Below are 25,941 nucleotides of genomic sequence, written 5' to 3'. Positions count from 1 at the left end.
ACTTGTATTCATAGAAACTTTCATATGACAAAAGTTCCATTCTCAAATTAAATTTTCTAATACATTGCTCTAAAACATCTCCAAAATCGTTCAATTCCTAACATTATGCATTTGTATTACAAGCCTAATTTACCTCGTAAAGTATGCGGCGAAATTTCCACAAGTACCTGCATCATAATATTTTCATTCCTCTGTATCACAGCTTCAATATTACTGCCAACAGAGTTGACCATATTTTATCCCAGACAATAGAATTCCAGAATCTCCAACAATCACTAATCCTCCACCCCAACGATATAATATCCTCGCATAAAGTTTCCCCAAACGCAACGAAAGAAAAATCTCTTTGCAGAGCTTGAGAAAATATTCCCCTGCCCCTGTTAATCTAAAAATTCCCGCAAAGGAAATCCCACAAATTTCAAGAGCCACTGGAGCCATCAGAGCGTCACTTCCCTCTTAATCTCACAACAACATCACCACATCAATGCCCCTGAAAGGTTTTAAAACGAAATATTTCGTCAAGAATATGCTCCCACTTGCTTGCGGAACGGTATCGGACGTCACACGCGATCTTTAGTAGACGTGGATGTGTGAAGGATAAATATACTTCCGGACAGACTCGAGTTGTAACGAGTGTCTTTGTAATTTATTGAAATTCAGACTCCTATGCTTCCAGTCTGTTCGAGCTCTCCTTCGTATCTGCTGGTGCGTACCGTTCCACCGAAAAATACGCCGCTAGTCCAACAATCTCTTCTTCCCCCGTAACAAAATTCCTTCGCATAATGAACCATAACGATCCCGCACCCCTGCAAAAAAAAAAAGAAAAATTATTAGCGTTATCATCCCTGCGCTATCCCCGCCGTATAAACAACCCTGCCGAGAAAGGCAACGCTGAGCGTGCACATGTACGCGACCGAGTTCCAACGAGCGACATCGGTTTCCTCGGGACCGTGGTGCCGGATGTACCGTGGTTCCCCGGAAGTGGCGCGGCGAAGAAATCACTGGCACACCCGCGACTCTCGACGTCGCCTGCAGACGGCTTGACCGACGGACGGAGCGGCGAACAGGGGGAAGGGATGGATCACGGCAGGGCACGGGGGATGAGCAGGATAAGACGGAAAAAGGGGGAGATCCTGGCTGGCCCGACTATTCCGTACACGGCGCTGTCCCGCAGGACACGTGATTCGACGCTTTCACGAAATGTGTAACGCGCTGCTATAACGTTGCCTCCCTTTTACGCCTGACCACCTTTCAGGCGCGCCCGACATTTTTCCTTCCGCTACCGAGGATTCGGTTTTGCGCGCGCGAGCGCACCGGCGCGTTCTTCCCGGCCCGCAGCTCTTCCATAACGTGTGACGCAAGTGAAGTGGTATCGTCGATATCGCTCTGGTCGAACCGCACTGGCAACCATCCCTCAACCGGTAATTATCATCTTCCTTTCAATTCCGACGGATTCGTTCCGATTGCTGTCTGGTCCAGCGACGTGTCTGGACAGCCAGGCTCGTTCGCTGGCCCTCTTTATCGTTTCAGACGATTTGCAAGTTGCTTGTGCGATTCTTTAAAGGATCGGTGAAGATTTCGCGCGGATTCTGTGGCGAGATTTAAGTTGATGTTTATTGCGAATTTTCTTGGGGGCGGCTTGCGGTGTAGCTGCGTCGAAGAAATAAGGTGTTGGTTTTTTTAACTCGACGAAGGGAGCTCCGGTTTTCGTGGGGTTTTTAGTTTTGAGGAGGATTTTATGTGTGACTTGGTTGCTTTATTTTTTTGGAGGATTTTTGACTTTGTATGGTTCTTTTTTGTTCTAAGATGAGTAGTTTTGTGAAGATGAGGGAATTGTGGGGTGAAGGGCTTTGTTTTATTGAAATATGTTGGCGTTTGAAGTTAGTATTTTTAAAGATGGATATTTTATTTGTCTGTGTAATCTTGGCATTCGCCACTTATTTTATTATTTTAATTTGACCGTCTATAAGTTTGTATATTTCGCCTTTTAAGTTTATTAGTTAACGCGCACGAGTTACAGAAGCTCCTGTCGAATTTCCAAAGTAATTATGTAGACTTGCACGTTCCACCTACATTTTCTCGGGAAATTATATTTTTACTAGCGGCTCCGAACGATTTCGTGGCTCATGGAGCAGCGGAGAGAAAACATTGAAATAGCCAGTCGGCGAGGAAAACTCTTTCTGAAACCTTAGTAAAGACGGATGGATGTTGCCTCAGTTTTCGACTTCTTACCGTGGCAAACAAAATTTTCCTTGTTCGATAACATAAGGAGAAGAGAGAAAAGTCGGTTTCGCCGAGAGGGAATTGAGATTGTGAGCCACGACAACTGTGAGATGAATATTTATACACAAAGGGCAAACTCGTTGAAAGTAAATTCAGCAACAATTTCAAAGTTTAACTTCGCCATAAAATTGTAACGAATGTGAATGGATATTGTTAAATTGGCTCTCTAGGTTTATCACGAAAATCTAAAATGCGTTTGATACATCTTCCTAAGCTTGCATAAAAACTTTTTGTCTCGCAAAGTGTTTCAATTCTGTGAGTCTTTTAAAAAAATTCTGTATTTTATATGGTGACAACGTCATATAGAAACGAAAAATTATATTATTTTTAGTTAAGGAACCAGAAGCTTCATTAATCATAAATGCTCTTTTTTTTAAACACCACTTACTAGCAATTTTATTTCTTCTTAGTCGAAAGATTTTAACAGAGCATCGGCAATCCCGCGACGAAGTCATGAAATTTTGCTCGCGTTGTAGTTACGTTTTTGCATTACATACAGTAACGAATGCATGTCTGGAATACTTGTTCCTTTCAAGTATGCATACGTCGCAAATGTATTCCAATGACATCTCGACCGCGAGTAAACGATAGCGAAATAATTCCTTTTTACATCCTCAAACATACAATTGCCCAAACTTGCGAACTTAAATTTATTAATACCCATAATCTGCAGTTTGTCCAAGCTCGTCAAATCTATTAAAACGCACGAGTCATTTAAAAATTCCTAATAGGTTTAATTTAGCACTGCTGTTACTTGCTATTCAACAGAGATCCATTGCTAATTTAGTAATAATTACCTGAGAAATTAACAGGCTGAGTCTAGATTAGTTGAAGATAAAACTCGAATTTGTTAATTTCGATAACTGCAATTTAGTAATAATTACCTGAGAAATTAACAGGCTGAGTCTAGATTAGTTAAAAATAAAACTCGAATTTGTTAATTTCGATAACTGCAATTTAGTAATAATTACCTGAGAAATTAACAGGCTGAGTTTACATTAGTTCAAAATAAAACTCGAATTTGTTAATTTCGATAACTGCAATTTAGTAATAATTACGTGAGAAATTAACAGGCTGAGTCTAGATTAGTTCAAGATGAAACTCGAATTTGTTAATTTCGATAACTGCAATTTAGTAATAATTACCTGAGAAATTAACAGGCTGAGTTTACATTAGTTCAAGACAAAACTCGAATTTGTTAATTTCGATAACTGCAATTTAGTAATAATTACCTAAGAAATTAACAGGCTGAGTTTAGATTAGTTCAAAATAAAATTCGAATTTGTTAATTTCGATAACTGCAATTTAGTAATAATTACCTGAGAAATTAACAAGCTGAGTTTAGATTAGTTCAAGACAAAACTCGAATTTGTTAATTTCGATAACTGCAATTTAGTAATAATTACCTAATAAATTAGCAGGCTGAGTTTAGATTAGTTCAAGACAAAACTCGAATTTGTTAATTTCGATAACTGCAATTTAGTAATAATTACCTGAGAAATTAACAGGCTGAGTCTAGATTAGTTCAAGACAAAACTCGAATTTGTTAATTTCGATAACTGCAATTTAGTAATAATTATTTAAGAAATTAACAGGCTGAGTCTAGATTAGTTCAAGACAAAACTCGAATTTGTTAATTTCGATAACTACAATTTAGTAATAATTACCTGAGAAATTAACAAGCTGAGTCTAGATTAGTTAAAGATAAAACTCGAATTTGTTAATTTCGATAACTGCAATTTAGTAATAATTACCTGAGAAATTAACAGGCTGAGTTTACATTAGTTCAAGACAAAACTCGAATTTGTTAATTTCGATAACTGCAATTTAGTAATAATTACCTAAGAAATTAACAGGCTAAGTTTACACTAGTTCAAGACAAAACTCGAATTTGTTAACTTCGATAACTGCAACTTTATCGAATTTGGTGTGGATTAAAAACGCTCTTAAGCCATGATTAACAATTAAATAGTCCGAAGAAGCATCCAAAGAGGACGCTGCACTAAACAATTACATTGGCACTGCCATTGGAAAATTCATTTTTACAAATTCAAAAGGTGGTCCCAAATTGCCGCAAACGACAGCGGCTTGCTACAATATCTATTTTTTTAAACGGCCTTTGAAGGAGTAAGAGGCGCTACAGAAGATTTCCTCGCCCGTTTTGGGAAAGTTGCCGAAAGTATCGGGAAAAGAAGTTTCGTCGATCGTGGCCGAGGTTCACAACAGTGCTCGTTAGAGCAAAATCATTAATCGGGAGGGTGTTTATTTCAGGATATTTTTCTAGTGACTCCACGGTCGTCCGCTTCTAGTCGATCGTATAAATAGAAGTGGCAGATGCGCCCGCGAGATATGTGTGCTTCCGAATGCACCGATCGTTAGATATTTACTGTGAAAAAGAGTGAGAGGCCGTGTTAAAGCGTCGGTGCAAGTATCGCGAAATTGCCGTGGCAACCGGTCGCACTGCTTCCTTCCGGGAACACGTACGAAACGCGGGTTGCGACTGTTTCTCCATCGTCCTTTTATCCATCGGCGATCGGCTTGCGTTCGTGCTGGTGACACTGATCGTCAGGATCTCGGGATCGATTTCACTGAAGCCGCCCGCGGGTTGCGACTCGATTGGTAAGACTGAAGGCGTTTGCATACAGTACTGGAAACGTTTATCGCGTCGGTCTTATTTTCACAGCGATACGGTTGATAAAATGACACGAATCCACCTAATTTCAAGCCACATATCCTTGCAAATAAATAAATTCTGCAGCAATATTTGCCTAATAGTAATAATAAGAGCGGCATAAGATGATAACATGCTTATTCGGGTGACGAAATAAATAATATTTGCAGTAATGTATTATGCGTAAAATGAATTTCTGAATTTACCTAAATTTGTATCAATTTTTATAGAGTGTATGGGCAAGCTTTTTCTTTTATGTCATGAATGGTAATTATAATTGGAAGATTTTTGCTGTTTGGGTTTAAGGATAATGTGCCTCCTAGAGGTAGATAAGTTTAGTTTTTAAGTCAGGGTGAGGGTCCTCTTAGAGGAGTCCTCAATTGCAAGGTAACTTAGTTGTATTTTGTATGCTTGAATCGAGGAAGGATTTTGAGATGAATAAGGATCGATGGAAAGTTTGAGTTGCAAGCGTTATTGCTAGCTCAAAAGGTTCAAATTAGTGTATATCTTAATCGTTGTTGGATTTAGAAATTCGGAGGTGTAAGGATGGCAGATAGATTCGATGTAATTGAAGTCTCTTTCCTTTTATTTGTCTGGTGATTGTTAGATATATTTAAGGGGAATATTTTTTGTTTTGGAAGAAGTTAAAGCAGAGAGGTAACCATGGGATTTGTGTAAAAGTAATATAAAATACAGGGAATATTATTTCTCTGTCCATTTTACGAAGCTAATTTCAGCCAGTTTTCTGGTATATTATTCATTATCAGACCCCATAGTGGCACCCCCTATACGTTTTAGACCTGCGTAACACGCCAAACCACCATTTGTACTAATATAAGCCAATCATCTCGAATATGAACAACTAAAGGTCAAAGTAACCCCCCATCGATACAATTGCTGCGAAATATAAAAAATACACACCAGCATGCATTTCCAGCATTATCCGCATAACCATTTAAAGAAAAACGCTGATAATTCGAATCGTGATACTCTTAATAAATTCTGTCCTTAAGTGAAATATCAAAATTGGATAGTAATTTCATAAATCATTCTTTAAAAGTTACAACTCATACCTCACACTCGACGATAGTTTATAAATGATCGTATTGCTACTACTTAGAAACTACAAACATCCGACTGTCAGAAATTATTAAATAAATATGTACATAAACAATTAACTGGCGAATAATATAACAATCACCAGTTTCTTCCTCGTAGAAATAATTTCGTTCGTTTACGTGGAACTTATCGGACGACGCGTTTATAGCGGTTAGAGCTGTAAATATTCGAATAATTTATTCGAATAATTCTGAGTTTTCGAATAATTCAAGTTGTTCGAATTTCGGATTGTACCGAACACGAATTTAAACCTTTGAGAAACAAATAATTGTGAAGGTCAATGTGAAATGAATTTCACGATAATGTGTGCAAAAATATTTCATGTTCTGATTAGAACATGAAATTGCTCTTAATTACTGGAATACTCTTAATTATTCGAGTAACGTTCGAATATTCGGATACTCGAATACTCTTTATTATTCGAGTAACGTTCGAATATTCGGATACTCGAATACTCTTTATTATTCGAGTAACGTTCGAATATTCGGATACTCGAATACTCTTTATTATTCGAGTAACGTGCGAATATTCGGTTACTCTTAATTATTCGAATAATATTCGAATACTACTAATTATTCGAATAATATTCGAATACTACTAATTATTCGAATAATATTCGAATACTACTAATTATTCGAATAATATTCGAATATTACTAATTATTCGAATAATATTCGAATACTACTAATTATTCGAATAATATTCGAATACTACCCGAATACTCCTAATCATTCGAATTATTCGACTCTCAAATTATAATATCCGAACACTCGAATATCCGTCGCAGCCTTACTAGCGAGCCGTCGAGCGATCGACGAGGAAGAAAAGAAAAATCTTGGCCCCCACTAATAGTGACCCACTCGAAATTGCTTAATGTATGAGCCCGCGAAGGTGGACTCTCGCTTTTCATCCGTAGGCGAATATCTAGCCGCGTACATCCATATCGGCGGCGGTTCATACGTGAGCGAAATTGTGAACGGTCTAATAATAACCGGCGCACTCGCTTATATGGGCGGTTGATTTTAATTCAAGCAAAAACGTCAGCCAGACCTCGTCCTTTTGGTGTGCGGGGTCAGTGATCATCATAATGAAAAAACGCGAGGAGCATCCGAAAACGGTGGAATACGTCGGCGATATGTCGGCGGTAACGCTGCGCCGGGGAAAGATCGTTCCGCGGGAGGCTCCTTGATCTTGAGTTATTTTCGTCGGTTATGGTAAAAGACGGCTCGCATCGCCGACGAGACGGCTCGATACGGAATAAAGTTGCGGCTATTATCGCGAGCAATACCGGGGCTACGCCGAAGGGGAGGCCTCCCGAAAGTTCGGTATACGCAAGTACGTGCGCGCCAACGGTTAGACAACGCGAGTGGTCAGTTTCGGGAAGGATGACCGAAGGATAACATCTCGGGGGATGATAAGTCGTTGCCATTCTGCGCACACGTACGATTCTTTTTCGCGTGGATGCGCGATGAATATTATGGCATTGTTTACTGACTCACGTCGAGAAGCTTGGTTAATTTGGAAGCCCTGATAAGGACGATGTGAATCTAATTCGCAGAATAAAAACGCCACCATTCGATTCGTCTGTTGATAAAAGCTTGCCAACCAAGGATATACAGCAACCACTCTACGGACTTCGCATCGTCCTTATCAGAGCTTGCAAATTAACCAAGCTTCTCGACGTGAGTCAGTAAGTCAGAGTCTAGTTCTTAGTGAAGGGGGGACCTAAATTTTGTAGCTTGAAGATTGTAAGGTAATCGGCAACGAATCTATGTGCATTAGGGTGGGTGCTTAGTTGACCCCAAAAAATTATTTTTGCATTTCTTCACGGGGCATTCTGTCGATGTTATTCACCTTTATGAGTAAGTAATGTGGTATTAATTTTATTTTTTGAATTACATATTAGGGGTTGCTACCAGGCATTGAATCTTGTGCTTTTTCAGAATAAAAATGCAATTTTCTTTTTGACGTTGTCACGAACAAACTTTTGACATAATAAGAAGCAGAATCTGTAAAAATCTGCAGTACTGAGTAACCAAATTACCGTGAACGCTTGCGAACACCAGCGCAAGTGGAAACACCCTGTAATAGACAGACGCGCCAGCCATGTTCTCGCTCTGAATCTTCAAAGTCTTTCGTGTCTCAAAATTTATTTTTACATGAAACACTTGCGTCTTTTTCTTGCGCTGTAAATAAATATTATACCGGGTGTCCCGAAATTAGAAGGCAAGCCGAAATATGCTAATTTCTGATGCCATAAACAATTGAAAAGTCAGTTACCATTTCACAATCCGGGGGTTCGGTTCTGAGATAGAGGCGAGTGAAGTTGGGTGCTTCAACTTTCGGCGCGCGTTATTTGAATCGCAGCAGCCGTTGCATTCACACTCGAGCGTGTTATTTAACATATGCTACAAGGACGCGAATGAAAACTAGTTGTGTCTCACTACCGCGTAACTGGAAGGACCTCGAAGGATGTACCAGCAACGCGTCACGGGGAATGTCCTGCGAGAGTGCCTCTCGCTATCCCGGCTCGAATGGCACTGATTGCTCGAAGCAAACCTCGACAAGGGTATTCACAGTTCCCAGTTTTATCCCCAAATTCGCAGCACATGGAAAATTTGGGGTAGCTGGTTTTGAAAGGTGGGAGAGTCGCTGGAACTAGACAAAAGCGTATCACGGTGACTTGTGCGCAAGATTTGTAACAGAGTAAGGGTGAAAAGTGCCCTAGGGTTCGCTCTATTATCGAACATGCCTGTCATTAATTTCTATGATCCGTTTCGGTTTGATCCTTCGAGAAGGGATATATCAGGCATTGAGAACAGGGCCGGCGCGACAATGCTTGCGCATTTATGCAAGAAGATTTTTGGCACCCCCAATTTTTACACTCGGTTCCTACTTAATATATTCTGCCTTTACGGAGTTAAAAAAAAATAATTACACTTACATTTTGTTTATGTGAAAGTTGGATTTATTTATTATTAGGGGTGGGATATAGTTTCTTACAAAAAATTAATTCCTCCTATTTCATGCGATTAGTACAACTTGTTGGAATACATTACTGCTATTAACTCAATCCCGCAAAAAATGTGGGTTAGTCCGTTTTTGTTCTCAAGGCCTCGTGTTATGGAAAATGATAGCATTGTGTTTTGATAAATTTGGAAAGTATCGTATAATGTATATTGCACGATGCTTCTTGAGAAAATGATGAAGTGCCACTTAAATGAAATACAATTGGGACATTAACAAATCAGGTGTGAAAGAACGTGGCATTTGGCTTAAATTTTACTAACAGGGAAGGACACCATGTGGTAGACACCGATTTTGATGAGCCTTGGCACGATGGGTCTATGTAAAAAATAAGTAAATAGGTGTCCGAGCGTTTCTGCCAATGGGCCTTAATAATAAAAATATTTACATGTAAGTTATTAAAAATTTCATAGTGGCCGTGGGGTTTTAGTGGGTAAAAATCCCAAACTACCCTGCGCCCGCAAAAGATTCCCTTCTGGAGGCGTCGGGGTGCCTTTCGAAGATGTCTCCACGTTAAAAGAAACTTTATAAATATTTTTTTACAAATTTTTTTTTAACTTGGGAAAATCTTCAAAAGGCACCCCCATTCCTTCAGAGGGGAATCCCCGGGGGCGCCAGGGTAGTGTGGGATTTTTACCCACTAAAACCCCACGGCCACTATGAAATGTTTAATTATTTACATGTAAATATTTCTATTATTAAAGCCTATAGGCTTAAACACTCGGACACCTGTTCACTTATTTTCGACATAGATCCATCGTGCCAAGTCTCGTAAAAATCGGTGTCTACCACATGGTGTCCTCCCCTTGTGAGGTCAATCGAATTCACATTGTTCTTAATAATGCATCAGCGTCCCATTTGAGATCATTTTACTCAGGCGCAAGTGAAACTGTTTCCGAGTATCCAAGATTCTTTGCTGCAACCCACCCCCGTTTCTCTCTGCGCATAATGCACCAGGTATTCACAGAAGATCCAGCTAACGAATTTGAAATTTAAAACTCTTTTAAAAGTAAATCAAACGTGACGTTTTTTGCATCTGACAGGCGAATCAGTTTCTGTTTTAAATTCCATGAATTCCATTTGCGTGGGATTGCCAGGGCTGCGTAGCATTAAAATCGTAGCCTAATCGGGTGTGCTTGAACTATGGAAATTAATTTTGCGTCCTCGTGTTTGGACCAGTTTCTAACGCGATGCTTAGGGAGGCGTTAAAAGCCGCACAGACGAGGCATTAGACTGTAGTTATGTATTTCTTCCTTTCCTTTACTGCTCGACAGGATTTATCAACACTGTTTTCCCACGCCCTGCGTACCGAATTTAATCCCAACGAATTCGAGTGGATGATTGTTTCGTCTTTCACGCTAGGAAGCGAGTGAGAATTAGCAAAGATGTACGGCCTAATACTAGAGAACATGTCCGAGTACATACGACAGGTGTACGGGGAAGACAGATGGGAGGAGATTCGGCGGCAAGCATCCGTGGATCAACCCAGCTTCAGTGTTCATCAAGTCTACCCTGAGAATCTCATACCGAGACTAGCGAAGAAGGCAATTCAGGTAAGGACTGAAACGCAGCATCTTAAACACCTTCTTCGTTTCTGATGCCACACAAAAAGATGTCCCACGAAAAGCGTGTTCTGTTCGACGAGGCACCTTTTTTTTTTTAAAAAGCCTCATAGTCTCCCGATAATATACTTTCTTAGAATCTAAAAGCAGCTTCGGAATTTCTAATAATTTCCAACGGTGTAATCCCATAATAATTGTGAAAACTGTGCTCGATATAATTACGCATAATTGCAGGCAGGGGTGGATTTGGAGATTTCCGCGAAATATCAAATACTTTAATCTAAAAGAGTCGAGATAATTTTAAAACGACTTCGATAATTATGGCAACTCACGTATGAGTTATTGATATAATTTGCTACATGAAAATATAGTGAATTGTTTCTAAGGTCGCGCCAAGCCTCTGTTTAAACATTTGTCAATTTCTTTCGCTCAAAATTTGCGGCCCTCATAAATTTGCTGCCTGTATACACAAATTCGCCCCTGAGTGCAGGTAACATTCCCAAAAGTTATCTTATATCTAGATGAACTCACAATTAAGAGAATTGTTAATTTAACCACAGACAAATTCGACGTTTTCCATTGAATACAATAAGCCGGTAAAATCGCAATGAATCGGGTGTAAATAAATAACCCCTAGATGAAAGGGAGAGAAATTCTGAAACTAACGACAGAATTAACTTTTCGAATTGAATTTTGCGTTGAATGATAAATTTCTCGGGGAGCAGGGAAGAGTCTAAATTTCTCGAATTATGGTGAATGAAAGGAATACAGTCAGTTCGTGGTAATCGTAATTTTGTGGTTGCACGCCACGTGGAACAGACACGTTTGGACCTTGTTCGATCCGAATATATCTTTCGCTCGTATCGCAGGTACTTGGCATCACGGAAAAAGAATTTTTCGATCAGATGGGTGTACACTTCGTAGGATTCGTTGGCCAGTACGGTTACGATCGTGTGCTTTCAGTACTTGGACGGCACGTGAGAGATTTCCTAAATGGTTTGGACAACTTGCACGAATATCTCAAGTTCTCCTATCCGAGGATGAGAGCTCCTTCGTTTATTTGCGAAAACGAGACGCGGCAAGGTAAACGAACCTCGAGCAAAGGATATTTGCGCTGGCACGCAATATGCTTCCTCTTTCATAGTAATTTTCGTATTATTCTAATTCGAGCTTAATGGTAAACTCTTACAATTAAGGGGAAATGCCAGCCCCGAGGTCAACACTTCTCCATTATTTATTTTCGCATTTTTTTATAGCTCTAGATTAGTGCCGAAATGGATTCGGGCTGGTAAGTCAATTTACGTGTTCGCAATATCACTTTAAATATGAACTTGTTGATTTCCTGAAAATACCTTTTTGAAACCTGTGTGCGTGATTAGTCAAAAACTAAAGCACCTACAGTCTTGAAAATTTTACAACAGTTCAGCCACACATGGAGCTCTGGAATGAACCAAGGACAAGACTGTTGAAATTTTAGGTCTTGTTTTCGTTTCATATTTTATCAAAAAATTTGTGCTCGTTTTCCGTGATATGAAATCAAAGTATCTAAAGTGGGGTCAAATTAATTTTAATCCTCATGATAGTGGTTCATACCAGAACTACGGCCATGCTGAGTGTGGAGAAACAATTAGTTTTATCGCAGCACCCACCGTTCCAGCAGGAGAGTGCACACCACACCAGCGTGTCCTTTATTAGGCCTTCGATTGAAAGGCCTAGAAAAGCATAATTTTATTTTCGTTTTTCAAAAGCCATAAGCTTTAAAAATCTATCTTTCTTGAATAAAAAGAATCTATCATTGTTCTTCGTGCGCAGCTGCTAGTTTAGTTGTTACAGCTACATTTAACCGTCTCAGGGGTGGCATTTTCCCTTAAACCAAGCACAACAAATTGGAAATTAAACAGTGGATTCTACAAATATCATTGTACCGTGATTCTTAAAATTGTACTAAATCGATTAATACCCCAGTCAATACTTGTATTACCCAACTTAAGTTTACTGCATTGACGCAACACGTTCCTCGTTATTTTCTGATACACAAATTCTTTATAACTTCCCCTTACTGACTAACAGCAGAACCTCCAGTATCCGAGCACCCGTTGTTACTATTCCTTTCATGATTAAATATGTAGTAAACAGAAACATTCCACCCTTCTGCAACGATCAAAATAAATGCTATATAAACGACTGTAAGATGAAATTGCCATTGCAAGCGTTCACATCTTACATAATCTTCCCGCAAAAATATCAAGAATATACAACGTGGGAAATTGAACGATTTTCCATTTTTAGTATCCTTACTTGCATCACTTTTTCTGAAATGCAGAATAATAATCACGAAGAAAGCGAGTGTTTCATTATCCAAAAATGTCCTCATCCTCGTACGAACATGTCTCCTTATCAATTCGGATGGTGGAAGTTCTACTGTGTTACTTTTAGGACACAGTGGAGCTCTCGAAATTTCTAATCCACGTTTCGGAAGGATCTTGTACAGTTTGCCGTAGTAAAAGCAACACATATTCTGGCAGGGGTAGAAAGATTTCTAGCGATCCCCGCGCACGCACTGCCGATTTGTGTTTATCCTCAATTTCCCCTTTATTGCAGGCTTGACTCTCCATTACAGGAGCAAACGACGGGGATTCGTTTATTACACGATGGGCCAGATAAGAGAAGTCGCCCGTCATTTTTATCACAAGGAATTACAGATCGAGCTGGTGCGCGAGGAGGTCCTCTTCGACACCGTGCACGTCACCTTTCAGCTCACCTTTGATAACAGAGCTTTCACGCAAGCTTCGCTGGCAATGACCCGCGAAGAGAAACACCTGCCGATAGGAGCTTCCGTGCTGTTCGAAATATTCCCCTTCTGCATCGTCTTTGGGTACGTGCAACCCTTTGTCACTCGTGTACAGGGTGTTTATAAAAGGAGGGACATTTTCAGGATCTGCTTTGCTCAGAAAAATAATTTTAAAAAACTGGTGTACTTGTGTGTCGGATAATGCTTATTTTTGCAGTTATAAGCATCCTTATATTCCTTAAGAACACCCTGCATATCGATCGAAACCGTCGTATGACCAGACAAATTTATTTTCTGAATAAAAAAATCACCGTCAAGGACCCAGTTCCTGATCACTTAAGAGTAACTACCGCGGGTTTTTAAACGTGTAAGGGGAAAACTTAACCAAATTTAAAAGATTATTTGTTATTTCAGTAAATCTATGTTTTATTTTTAATTTCGTATTAAAAAAAGTGCACACATAGTAATAATTATTTTATAATTTAACTTTGAAAGTGAAAAATGCGAAGGGAGCAGTTCCTGATCACCTTCACACGTTTTACTATGAGCTATCGAATTTTGCGTATAAATTTCAAAATACTTCATAATTATTTAGTAATTTGTTAGAATAAATTTGTATCATAATAAGCTTATTATTTGGTTTGTTTTCCTAAACTGATCAGGAATTGGGTTCCGATCAGGAACTGGGTTCTTGACGGTATGTTGAGAATGTGGAGTTCATTTTCTTTAAAGAAATCTTAAGAAATTATTTCTTAAAGATTAGAAAGAAATTATATTAAGAAATTATATTTCTTAAAGAAATAAAGATTTAGGATGTCCAATAGTGTTCAGTTAGGAAAGTACGAAACGGAGCTGCATTATTTACGCAGCTCAAAGTGCACACGATAAACGTGTTTGCGTTTTTCTTTTTGTGTCCCAAAGTATGATCATATCTCTCACCTATATATCAAAACGTCTTGGTTACGTATGCCTCAGCGCTGGATTTTCCATTTATGTTGTATCGTTGACAAAATACTCTCATCTCATGTCCCGCCTTATCTCTATAATATTCTTCGCAATAATCTTTCTTACCATGGGCCTAATTCTCTTTCTACTCGACACCAAAGTCTCCTTTCCATACCGACACACTTGACATCTAAATTTCAATCATCCTTTGCTTATATTTCGGCTCATTACTATAATTCCCTCGCACCTGATATTCGAGGTTTAAATTCGTTTCCTGATTTTAAATGTAAAGCTCGGCGATATATATGGTTACATTATGCGTCACGATAACTTTCCAGTTTCTTAATGTTAGTTAGTTTTTTTTTTAGTCATTTAGTTAGTTATTTAGTTATGGTTAGGCTTCTAATAGTATTGTACTGCAGCCTCGCCATTTACTTCGCTTGTCTTTATGTATTATTTTCTTCTCTGGATGTGTCAAGTAATAAAGACGAATAATAATAATAATAATAATAATAAAGATAATAATAATAATAATAATAATAATAATAATAATAATAATAATAAATTATTGGAGGAGATTAACGTCTCACAAAAGCGACCTAACATTCCTGGAAGCCTGATAATTCTCATTATCACTTTGCATAACTTCTCTCGTCCTTTCGTCCTCGTTTCCAGGTCGGACATGATTGTGAGGAGCATCGGGAACTCGTTGATGGTGATACTGCCCGATCTCATTGGCAAGAAGATCACGCACTTCTTCGATCTCGTCAGACCGCTCATCGCGTTCAAGTTTCACTCTGTAAGTGTGAAAACACTTTAAACCCCGCAGTGGGTTTCATTGCTCGAACACATTTCTCCCGCCGCAGATCCTGAATCGAACGAACAACATTTTCGAGCTGGTAACGGTGGAACCAATTCTTACGGAACGCCCATCCGATCGGCATGGAAACGAAATTTTACTGAGCGAGGAGCTGGATTCTGTGGACGACAGGACGTTAAGACTGAAGGGTAAGCTTCTCCAATTATCCTCCGAGTTTTAACACTGTCTAAGCTTTCAAAAACTTCCTACAGTCTGACTACGGTATATTAACAGTGGCGGATTGGCCAGGGTGTCAGCTTGCCTTTAAACATCAGACAATATGATCAAAACGTTAATGACTTTTTAGTAGCTTGAAAATGTAATGGAAGATCCAATGTTATTACTGCGTGTGACTAAAATTCACGTTGTATTAATATTTAAAAAAAAATACTTTGTATTTACGAATATAATAAATAACTATGAAAAATATTATGCGAGGCCGGCGCATACGTTATATAGGCTCGGATCTTTACTGTTGTGACTATTAAATGATAGCCTTGTAGTTGTGGCTCCTTTGTTTCGTGGCAACCAATATTTTAGACCCAGCTCTCCACTGTGTATTAAGTTCCTAAGTAGACGAGTCCCTTAATAAGTAGAAAACTCCGCAGGTCAAATGATATACATGGATAACTGGAGGATGATGATGTACCTGGGTACACCTGTTATGCCAGACCTGAATGCACTGATCGCCACAGGCCTTTATATAAACGACCTTTCCATGCACGATTTCAGCAGGTATTGTGTACTTTGCTATATTTCTAAAATTACTTGAATTCTTGGTACTTCAGACGTAAAATAAGATAGTGGGAGGGGAGAGGATTGAAACAAGTATACTTTTCAGCTTGCATTTATTGCCTTATCGCGTAGAACAAGGGGCACTGCGAATCGTGAAACTTTGGGAATATGAAGTGCCAAAATTCACTCTGAAAGGGTGAAATTTTACCGACCCCTGAAAATCCGGCTATTTTCCGATTTTGTGTTACAACTCGCGTATCACTTTTACCAAATAGTAGTCCCAATTAAAAGAAATAACATTTGCCTGAGAACTATTTTTCTGTCTCTTACAGTTCGAGAATTATAGCTAACGCAAAATCGGAAAAGAGTCGGTGAAATAGCAAAAGTTTTCAGACAAAAGTTACTTCCTTTAATTAATTAGGATCATTTGGTAAAAATATTATCTAACAGTTCGCGAGCTAAAATAGTCGACCCTTTTCAGGGGTTATTTCACCCCCTTAGACTGTATTTGAACAGTCGTCAAAATTGCGTAACAAGTACCTGTATATCCTCTACATATCCCCAGTTTCATAATTTGTTGAATTTTTTGTTTGTTTTTTTTTGGGGGATTTGGGGAACCGCGCCTTCGATTTCACCACTACTGCACTGTATAAATTCTGCAGAAGCAAACTATCGCGTGTTATAGAGATCTGATGCTGGCTGGTACGCAGCAATCGGTGGAGCTGAAGCTAGCCTTGGATCAGGAGCAGTTGAAGAGCAAAAAGTTAGAGGAGTCGATGAGGAAGTTAGACGAAGAAATGAAGCGCACGGATGAGCTGCTCTATCAGATGATACCGAAACAAGTGGCGGATCGTTTGCGGAACGGGGAGAGCCCGATAGACACGTGCGAGGTAAAGGAAGCAGTTAATTCGCGCGCCTAGCGCATTTTCGGTAACGGCGCTTCTTGAAAGCTGACGAGGGAACTTCGGTTCGTACGTTCGGTCACCCGAATATGCCGATTTTTTTTGTTAAACATTACAGGTTCGTAGGGGATCTCGATAGAAGTGTCAGACATTTTTTCCCTGCTACTTCTTGGTTCATTTTCCTGGAAATTGGTTATTAAATGAAAGCCTTTTATATTTTATATTTTAGTTTTATTTCACGACTAGGAAAGAATGTCTTTCTAACACGGTATACCGAACAGAAGTGAGCTCTTCTCTAACAACGGACTGTTTTATCACAGTTGCCGGATGTTGAAAGAAAAAGACCTTATCTTTTACTATATTCAGGTTTCCCTGAATGTTGAATCACTTTTGCCTTTTAATAATTACAGCAATCCAACACATTTTTCTATTATAATCCAAGTGTTCGTTCAAACGCCGCGATTCAGTTTATTTTCTGGCTTATCCACTCAATATTCGAATGCCAGCGCTTCGAATTAACGCGTTTTACTTTGGTTGCATCAATTGTTCCAGATGTTCGACAGCGTTTCGATTCTATTCTCGGATGTGGTCACGTTCACCGAGATCTGCAGCAGGATCACGCCGATGGAGGTGGTGTCCATGCTGAACGCTATGTATTCCCTTTTCGACACGTTAACCGAAAGGAACCGGGTGTACAAGGTATTCTTAGGTAGTAAGAGTTACCATTTATTTGTCCCCCCGTCATTCTCTTGCTTTCAATAAAGAAAAAAAGAACAGCAGGCGAAGTTAATTGTAGAAGTTGTATCTCGAAGTTACCTATCACATTTTTAGTACATAGCCTGAAATGCAGGGTGGGTCGTCAGAAACAGGAATACCTCGGTACCGTTCCTAAATTCGTAGACAGAAATGGTGTAAAAAAATTTAATACCATATTAGTAATTTGACTCTGACTATAATCGAATTTTATCGCGGCAAAAGCGAAGGAGGAGCTGTTAGCTTGATAATTCTGAGGGGAGCATACGAAATTAATAATTTAATTCTAAATTATGTTCACCGAAATCGTCTTCCGAAACTGTTTACATGGTTTCATTGTAGACATTTTTCTGACACACTCTGCGTTTCAATAATTTTTTTTTTTAAGTAGAATACTAAAACGTTTCATTCGTTTCTTCGTGCGAATCCCTGTATGCGTGTCCTGTTCGTTTAGGTTGAGACAATCGGCGACGCCTATATGGTGGTGTCTGGCGCACCGGTGAAGGAAAACGATCACGCCGATCGTGTTTGCGATATGGCACTCGATATGGTCGAGGCTATAACAGATCTTAAAGATCGCTCTACAGGTAGGAGTGCAGGGAAATGTTCTGAACGTAAGTGTGGCTGTAGGGGAGACCGGGGCTAGTTGACTAACGAGGTTAGTTGACTAATTCCCTTTAATTGTTGTATTATGTTATAAATTATGCTGCGATTCGCGATATTCAAGCATATGAATGACCAGCTTGCCATTTAATCCGTCACCGCGACAAAAACTTGCGTGTTCTATCGGTGAGAATGAGAAACCTAAAAAGGTCGGCGGGAAGTAAACATTTCTGTTTCGACTATTTGTGAATTTTTCTCCACTAAGTATTGCTTGCTGTTTTTTCATGAATATTCTGTGGCAAAGTGATACATTGACTATAATTTAGGGTATTTTATTTTATCCGGTGCGTGGAGGTTTTGTACGTACGACCCTTAACATGTTGACAATGCCGGACGGGGTTACTTGACTAAGCATAGGAATAGGTACCACTAAAAATTGCAGTTTTTATCCTCAAGGTGCAGTCGAAGCAAAGAGTTTAGCTGCTCAAATCCGCTTCCCCCACCATAAATTCCTCCAAACTCACCCCTACCAGTTTTACACCCTATCCTCCCTTCAAAGTCTCAGGCCTTCCAAATAGACCATAACAAACAAGTAGAAAGTAATTACAGCATCTAACACCATGATACTTAATAAAAAAATAAACTGTGAAGGAGTGAAAAAAAATAACAAAAGTTTGTTGGTCGTAGAATATATATGTACGCCTTTCGTATACTATATTGATGGAATTGGCTGCGTATATATACGTCTTTCGCAGGCAAAGGGTTAAAACTGAAAAGTAAATGTACACTAACCCCATCATATTTGTCAACTAACCCCACAGCCGGGGTTTGTTGACTTATTCGTCTCACTACTCTAAATATAATAAAAAAGACAACCTAGACTCAATTAAAACAATTTTAAGAATTAAGCCTGTATACCTAATGAAATTTGTAAACTTTTGGTGTGCAACAAGTGAACAAAATACCAATTGTCTATTTATAAAAAATTAGAAATGCTAAAAATTAGTCAACTAGCCCCGGTCTCCCCTACTTCATTGTCGACCAACTGACTTCTTACGCGCGTTTTTACGTTTATAAAGTCTCAAGCATTAAAATCTCGCTGCATTACAGTCGAAACGAACCCAACTGGCTGTTCACGGTCACTGAAGGGTTATCCCCCACCATATCGTTTAGCTACCTCGTGCATTCTGTACAGGATATTCAAAAAGTGATGGTCACTGCTTTCTGAGATGAATCTGCAGCTCTGAATTTGCAGCTCAAAAAATACTTGCCACAAACTTGTTTATAATTATGAATCTACACCTCTGAATTTACAGCTCAAAAAATACTTGCCACGAACTTGAAAATTAATGTTAATTTTTTCCCCATCGACATAGGGGAAAGTGAAGAACCCCTATTTCGAACGCTGAAAGGAGATAAAGTCTAGAAGAACCCAGATGTTGCAAACCCATCGTTTCATAAAAAAAAAGAAGTGATAAAGTGTTGGCATGGACGAAGTGATCTATGTATTTGACCATTCTTCATGTTTTTGCAAAGAAAGCGCGTTTCCGACACATAGTTCCTTTAAGACACTTTCTCCTTTCAGCAAAATATATTGACGTAAAAAAAATTAACATTAATTTTCAACGTTATACACGATTTTGCGGCAATTTTTTTCTACAAATGTCCACCGATTCAGAGTTGTAAATTCACCCCTGAAAGCAGTGACCATCACTTTTTTAACGACCTGTACACTCGTTTCTTGCCACAAAACTGCAGGCAGTAAAACAAGAATCAGACCTAACGCGACTTACTAAAAAATAGCTTGAAACCACCAGTTTATATAGACTGGCATATATATGCTGTCTATAATAGCAAAAAGAAACTCCATAATTCTGATCCCTACAAGCTGGTGAAATTTCTATTTTATTCCACAGCTGTGGAATATTGTGTTAAAATCATGAAGCTTAATAAGTATGTTTGTAGCAGTCTCGCGTGCTCGAAGAAGTGTAAAATCATAAATTAGGGAAATTGTTTGGCTATTCTTGTAGGGGTAGTTTGCAAACGAATAGGCTAAGCTGTAATTCGTAAAGAAACAAGTTTTCTTTTATTAGGTCTCCACCTTCAAATACGAGTGGGGGTTCACAGCGGCGCCGTGGTGGCTGGCATTGTCGGCTTGAAAATGCCGCGATACTGCCTGTTCGGTGATTCAGTGAACACAGCGTCACGCATGGAGGCGACGAGTCAGGCGATGCAGATCCATATATCACAGTCCACGCGGGAACTGTTGTCGCCTTCGTATAAAGTCAAAGAACGAGGAGAAATAGAAGTGAAGGGTAAAGGTACGAAATGCTTGAATTGAAGTATGCGAATATGGGTGAATATAAGATTTCAAATCGCATAGGGGAGCTGTGCATTCGAAATTGTAATTCGAACGACAAATAAATAATTATATTATTTGAAATAATTATATTATTTGAAATAATTATATTATTTGAAATAATTATATTATTTGAAATAATTATATTATTTGAAATAATTATATTATTTGAAATAATTATATTATTTGAAATAATTATATTATTTGAAATAATTATATTATTTGAAATAATTATATTATTTGAAATAATTATATCATTTGAAATAATTATATTATTTGAAATAAGTAGCTTCCCAAACTATAATTTTCTCGCTTCACGGCGTAGATTCTCCGTCAAATCTTTAACAAAAGCACTGTACTGTACAACAGTATCAAATAAATACAAATATACGGCTCCACTTTGACTTATGCTACCTTTTGCCTCGCAAACTGCACGCAAATCTTCCAGGTACGATGAAGACCTACTGGCTAGAGAAGCGAGAGCACAGGTCGCTGACGACGAAGGGAATCACTATCCAAGAGCCACCACAGTGGCACACGAGGAACACAGAGAAAAGAGTCTCAGCAGGAACGCCTGTCGGCTTCACCGCAGCGACCATGTTCGAGAGCCAGAATTACTTGGACACGTCTTCCAGGCGTGGGTCTAAGTTGATATCTCCGACGCTCCCAGACTCGTCGTTCCTTCCCGAGGAAAGAAGAATCTACTCGCCCATCACGTTCCAGGATGTTGCCCGTCGGTCAGTCGCGAATTCGCCAACCAAGAATAGCGATACGAGAGGTAAGTGGAGGGCTCGTTAAGGGATCATGCTCAGTCAGGAGGCCGAAAAAAGGGTGGTCTTTGGAAATTTTTTTCTCAAAAGCTATAACATATTTCTCAAAAAATCTTTTTTCCTTTTAAGGATTGCATCTACTACCGTGCATCGTAATTTTTTCATTTAAAAATATTTAACAATAACTAAGTTACGGTTCATCACTCGAAGGTTCTCTTAAAAAAGGCTTCTGCGGTGACCACTGCTGCTCGAAAGTCGATCATCTAAAATAAAAAATTCAAAAGAATTTACTTAGTATATTATATTATCTAGTATTTGAACGAAGGATTTCTCGAAATACTGATTTGGGAAAAAATGGCTGATGTTTAAATTAAAAGTTTCAATTTTTATTATAAATCCTGCCTGATTTTCGTCAATTAAAAGAAAACTAAGTATCGCATTTAAAAATCCTTCGTTCAAATACTAGATAATATAATATAATAAGTAAATTCTTTTGAATTTTTTATTTTAGATGATCGACTTTCGAGCAGCAGTGGTCACCGCAGAAGCCTTTATTTTTAGAGAACCTTCGAGTGATGGACAATAACTTAGTTATTAATAAATATTTTTAAATAAAAAAATTACGATGCACAGTACTAGATGCAATCCTTAAAAGGAAAAAAGATTTTTTGAGAAATGTGTTATAGCTTTTGGGTAAAAAATTTCCAAAGACCACCCTTTTTTCGGCCTCCTGACTGAGCATGACCCCTTAAGAGAGCCTCGATATTAACTTTACCAGTCGACGATCGCCAGATGAAGTCATCCTCTGACCCTCTATTGGAGCCAGGATCACAGCTTCACAAAGGCTTAAGAGTCAGTTGGCAAAGCTAGTTCTAACGCCCCCTAAGATGTTTCCTCTAACAGTTTTAACCCCAGTCGCTGTGTGCCATTAATTCATACCGAACCAAGCGAAGCTTGCCGAGAGATAAAGGATCAAAGGCGTGTTTTAAAGGAACGATGTTTGTAGAATGCCGGTCGAACTCGATGGGGGCAGTGATCACTAGGGACACCGACATGTTCAGCTCTCTTCTAAGTGACACGGAGGAGCATTTCAGGCAGCACAGAGACAGCCTGTCGCCGCGCGCCGAGAATCAGTCGGCAGGGATACACACGAAGCCCGAGTTGAACGTTAACGCGAGCTCCAGCACGTCGTCCGAGGAGTCGCGTGAGGAGAGAGCGTCTCCGATAGACCTGGAGGTCTCGAAGCAGGATAAGGATGCCCTGTCGGAGAAGAGCAAGGAATACTACACGAAGTACCATGGCGACATCAGTAACTCGCAGTCGCTGACCCAGCAGGACCATTGCTGCCCCGGCTTTACAATGTCGAAGAGTGGAAAGATGCGCCACCAGAATAACGGCTGCAGCGTTTCCTAATAGACACCCTCGTGGGTTCACCGATCGATCTGCCTTCTCAGCGAGCCGACGCCGTCGCCGGCTGGCTTCGTTGAACACTGTTGAGCTCGTGTTCTCTACTCGAGAGCAGGCTATCTACTTTTGATTAGCTGAAGACTGATAACGACGCGTAGCACGATTATATCATTAGACCGATCTGAATGTCTGGAAGATAGAGCCTGCTTTATTAATGGTCACCAGTGGGCACAACGTTAGCATTGTGCTCTGTTAAATACAGGGCGATTCTGGAAGCTGGGATGGTTTGCAGCTCTTTTCTATGTAAAAGTAGAAATAATTGTTAGAGGAACAAGTTTCACTGTGCGCTAACTTTTTGTTTAAACAGAATCTTATATTTGTTTTCATATAAATTGAGCCTTCTCTTTGCTCTGCGTATAAAATTGATGACCGAATGCATTTAGATATCATCGAATTAATTCATTAAACAGTAGAACCCTTCCCTTTACTCACTTTGTATATCTGCAGATAGAAAAGCGCTGTAGCCTGGCTCATTTTCCAGAAACGCGCTGTATATCAAAGGGGAACAAGAAATAAAGCGTCTAGAGTAGAAGTAGATAGTATTGGTTGTTCAAGATCGTTGAGCGGCTACCCCCACTACTCCATCTCGCGTTCCTTTGCCCCGCCCCTTTGTCGCGCACGAGCCACGGTGGGGGAGACGACTTTGACAGCCAAAGCTCTCGGCATTGGTTGTTGTGCTATCCGTGTTTGGCATTTTCAAGTGGAACTGACGATTAACTGTAACATCTACCACCGTTGAAGGAAGTCGATGCTCTGTAATTTACGGAGATTGCATTCAGAAGTGTCTTAAGTGTAATATATTCGTCATTAGAGTATACTTGTTAGACAAGTTAATCTTAATGCATATATCAAAGCTAAAACAAGTCAGGTTTTTTTTTTAAAGGCGCGAGCAGTTGCCTGATCTCCGTGTGAACTGGAATTTCGATTTGTGAGAACAGTCTGTACTGTAAGGTAATTTGAGATTGATCAGAGGAAGGGTAAGGCGTCTAGAGAAAGGGGATATTTTGGTTCACGAAATAGACAATTAGGCAGCAGGATGAAGAGAAAATTTAGTTGCACTAACAGTTAGGGTTTTCCAAGTCGGTGTGCACGTAGGAGATTATTTTAACATATCGTCAGCATTGGAATTAGTCTTATCGCATCACTATTCATACTTAGTCTTATCATTCGTACTTAACTTTATTAATATATTGTACTACTACGCTCTATCTTTGAATGCTAATGAAGTTAGAACTATCTTCTGCGTGGGCGTACGATTTACGCCCAGAATTCTCAACCTTTAACTACTGTAACTCGCGAAATGAAATTTTCATAATTCTTCGCTTCTCAAAATACGACAAGAAACGTACTCCCGTCTCTCGGTGCGCTGGCGATCCGCCTGCGTTTTGCAAATACTCTTCGTGTCTTTTTCTTTTGCATTGACTTTGCGGGTTTCGAATTGTTACTTTGTGTTTTAATTTAATGCAAGAAAGATGTTGCAAGAAGTAATATATAATAAACATGTTAAATACTTTCAATATAAATGAGAAATGAATGCATTCCTTGAAGCATGCACTATCCTTCAGATGACACGGTAATCATTCTCGATTTATGTAAATTTTAATCCAATTTTGTGTACATTTTTGAGTCAATAAATATTTACTGAATTCTTCTTCAAGTTCTGTGGACTGCTGTTTATTTAACTTGTAATCTACAACGAAGTGCTTTCTTGATTCTTTATTAAGTAAACATTACTAAATTATACGAATATTATTATAGCAGAGAATCATGCGATGTATGAATAAATCAATAATGAAGCGACTTCGATTTGAGAGAAGTAGGAATTGAAGGTTTCGATGTCATACTTACAAGGGAGCATCCCGAACCCGGAAATTCGAAAAATTCTGAAACTTTGTGAATATGTAGAGAATTTCCTCCTGATTCCAACGCAATTTTTGTTTGCTGCCCAAATTCACTCGAAGGGGGTGAAATTAACCCCCGAAAATTCGGCTATTTTTCGATTTTGCGTTACAACTCGCGAACTGTAAAATAATTTTTTCACTAAATGCTAGATTTAATTAAAAGCAGTAACTTTTATCTTGAAACTTTTTTTCTATCTCTTACAATTCGCGAGTTACAACACAAAATCGGAAAATAGCCGAATTTTCAAGGGTTGATATCACCCTCTTCGAGTGAATTTGGGCAGCAAACAAAAATTGCATTGCAATCAGGAGGAAATCCCCCACATATTCACAAAGTTTCAGAATTTTTTGAATTCCATGAAATATTAATAAATCGAGGACCATGTAAAAAGTGTGAGCCGATAGAAAAAATGGAACATCTAGTAAAAAAACACGACGAAATTGCAAAAGTTATCATATTAAATTTCGATTATATCATTTCACAAATTTTATTAATCAGCACTTATAGTTCCGAAATACCTTAAATGCATCTCTTCTTACATAAGAAATAAATTAATTCCTATCAATTACATGGGATACTAAATCAATCATTTTCACAGGCTACCTTAAAAGAACCAGAAGTTTTATTATTCCCTTATCGTCCAATACATTCAAGTCCATCATCACAGCCATTGCCACTATATTGATTCTTACAGTATTACGTGCACGTCGCAGAAAACACAATTTTCCCTTCATAAAGCTTAGCAAGCTTTGTATAAGGAATCAATCATTACCAACTAGTGGCAAAAACTGTACTTTTAAATGATTACGTCTACTTCTTAATAGGAACAAGTCCTCACAAGTCAGTTAAAGAAAAAAAAACAGAAATGGACACTTCTAGTCGCCACCAACGTTGCACTAATAGTCCCTTCTTCATTGCAGTCTACGATGTTTCACCACTTCCACAGAATTTTCGTATTTCCTCTTACTATTGATTTCGTATGCACAAATGATAGACCATTACTGACGGAGCAACGTTATTCCACAGTGTAGAGTTTCATGGGGATCTTGAAGCGACTTAATTACTGCCATTAATTTCCGTGCCGTCTACGTAGAACTCCTGTCACATCGTCATCCCCCTCTCAGAGCCCGTGTGAATGATTGAACGAGCCTATTATGTGTAGTCTTTTCGTGGTGAAATGTCTCCGAATCGGA

At 39.0% G+C, this 25,941-nt stretch overlaps 1 protein-coding gene across 2 annotated transcripts in view; it reads left to right on the top strand.

The window, feature by feature from the left end:
- Window positions 1-24,488, top strand: part of Gyc88e (Guanylyl cyclase at 88E) — a 30,102-nt gene extending 5,614 nt beyond the window's left edge. Inside the window, exons 2-13 of one of the 2 annotated variants that reach the window (XM_076830796.1) lie at window positions 10,375-10,653; window positions 11,532-11,745; window positions 13,264-13,537; window positions 15,074-15,197; window positions 15,265-15,406; window positions 15,866-15,992; window positions 16,678-16,882; window positions 17,447-17,593; window positions 18,102-18,234; window positions 20,344-20,571; window positions 21,058-21,387; window positions 22,386-24,488. In XM_076830796.1, the coding sequence (XP_076686911.1) occupies window positions 10,486-10,653; window positions 11,532-11,745; window positions 13,264-13,537; window positions 15,074-15,197; window positions 15,265-15,406; window positions 15,866-15,992; window positions 16,678-16,882; window positions 17,447-17,593; window positions 18,102-18,234; window positions 20,344-20,571; window positions 21,058-21,387; window positions 22,386-22,792 (2,499 nt within the window). In that variant the 5' untranslated portion in view covers window positions 10,375-10,485 and the 3' untranslated portion in view covers window positions 22,793-24,488. Of the gene's footprint in view, window positions 1-10,374; window positions 10,654-11,531; window positions 11,746-13,263; window positions 13,538-15,073; window positions 15,198-15,264; window positions 15,407-15,865; window positions 15,993-16,677; window positions 16,883-17,446; window positions 17,594-18,101; window positions 18,262-20,343; window positions 20,572-21,057; window positions 21,388-22,385 lie in introns of both variants that reach the window. The other variant, XM_076830795.1, reaches the window with a different exon arrangement.
- The last annotated feature ends 1,453 nt before the right edge of the window (window positions 24,489-25,941 follow it).

Source organism: Andrena cerasifolii, chromosome 2 (genome assembly GCF_050908995.1).
Source record: "Andrena cerasifolii isolate SP2316 chromosome 2, iyAndCera1_principal, whole genome shotgun sequence".
NCBI lineage: Eukaryota > Metazoa > Arthropoda > Insecta > Hymenoptera > Andrenidae > Andrena > Andrena cerasifolii.
The sequence above is the reverse complement of the archived record's forward strand: the minus strand, read 5'-3'. Positions and strand labels throughout refer to the sequence as shown.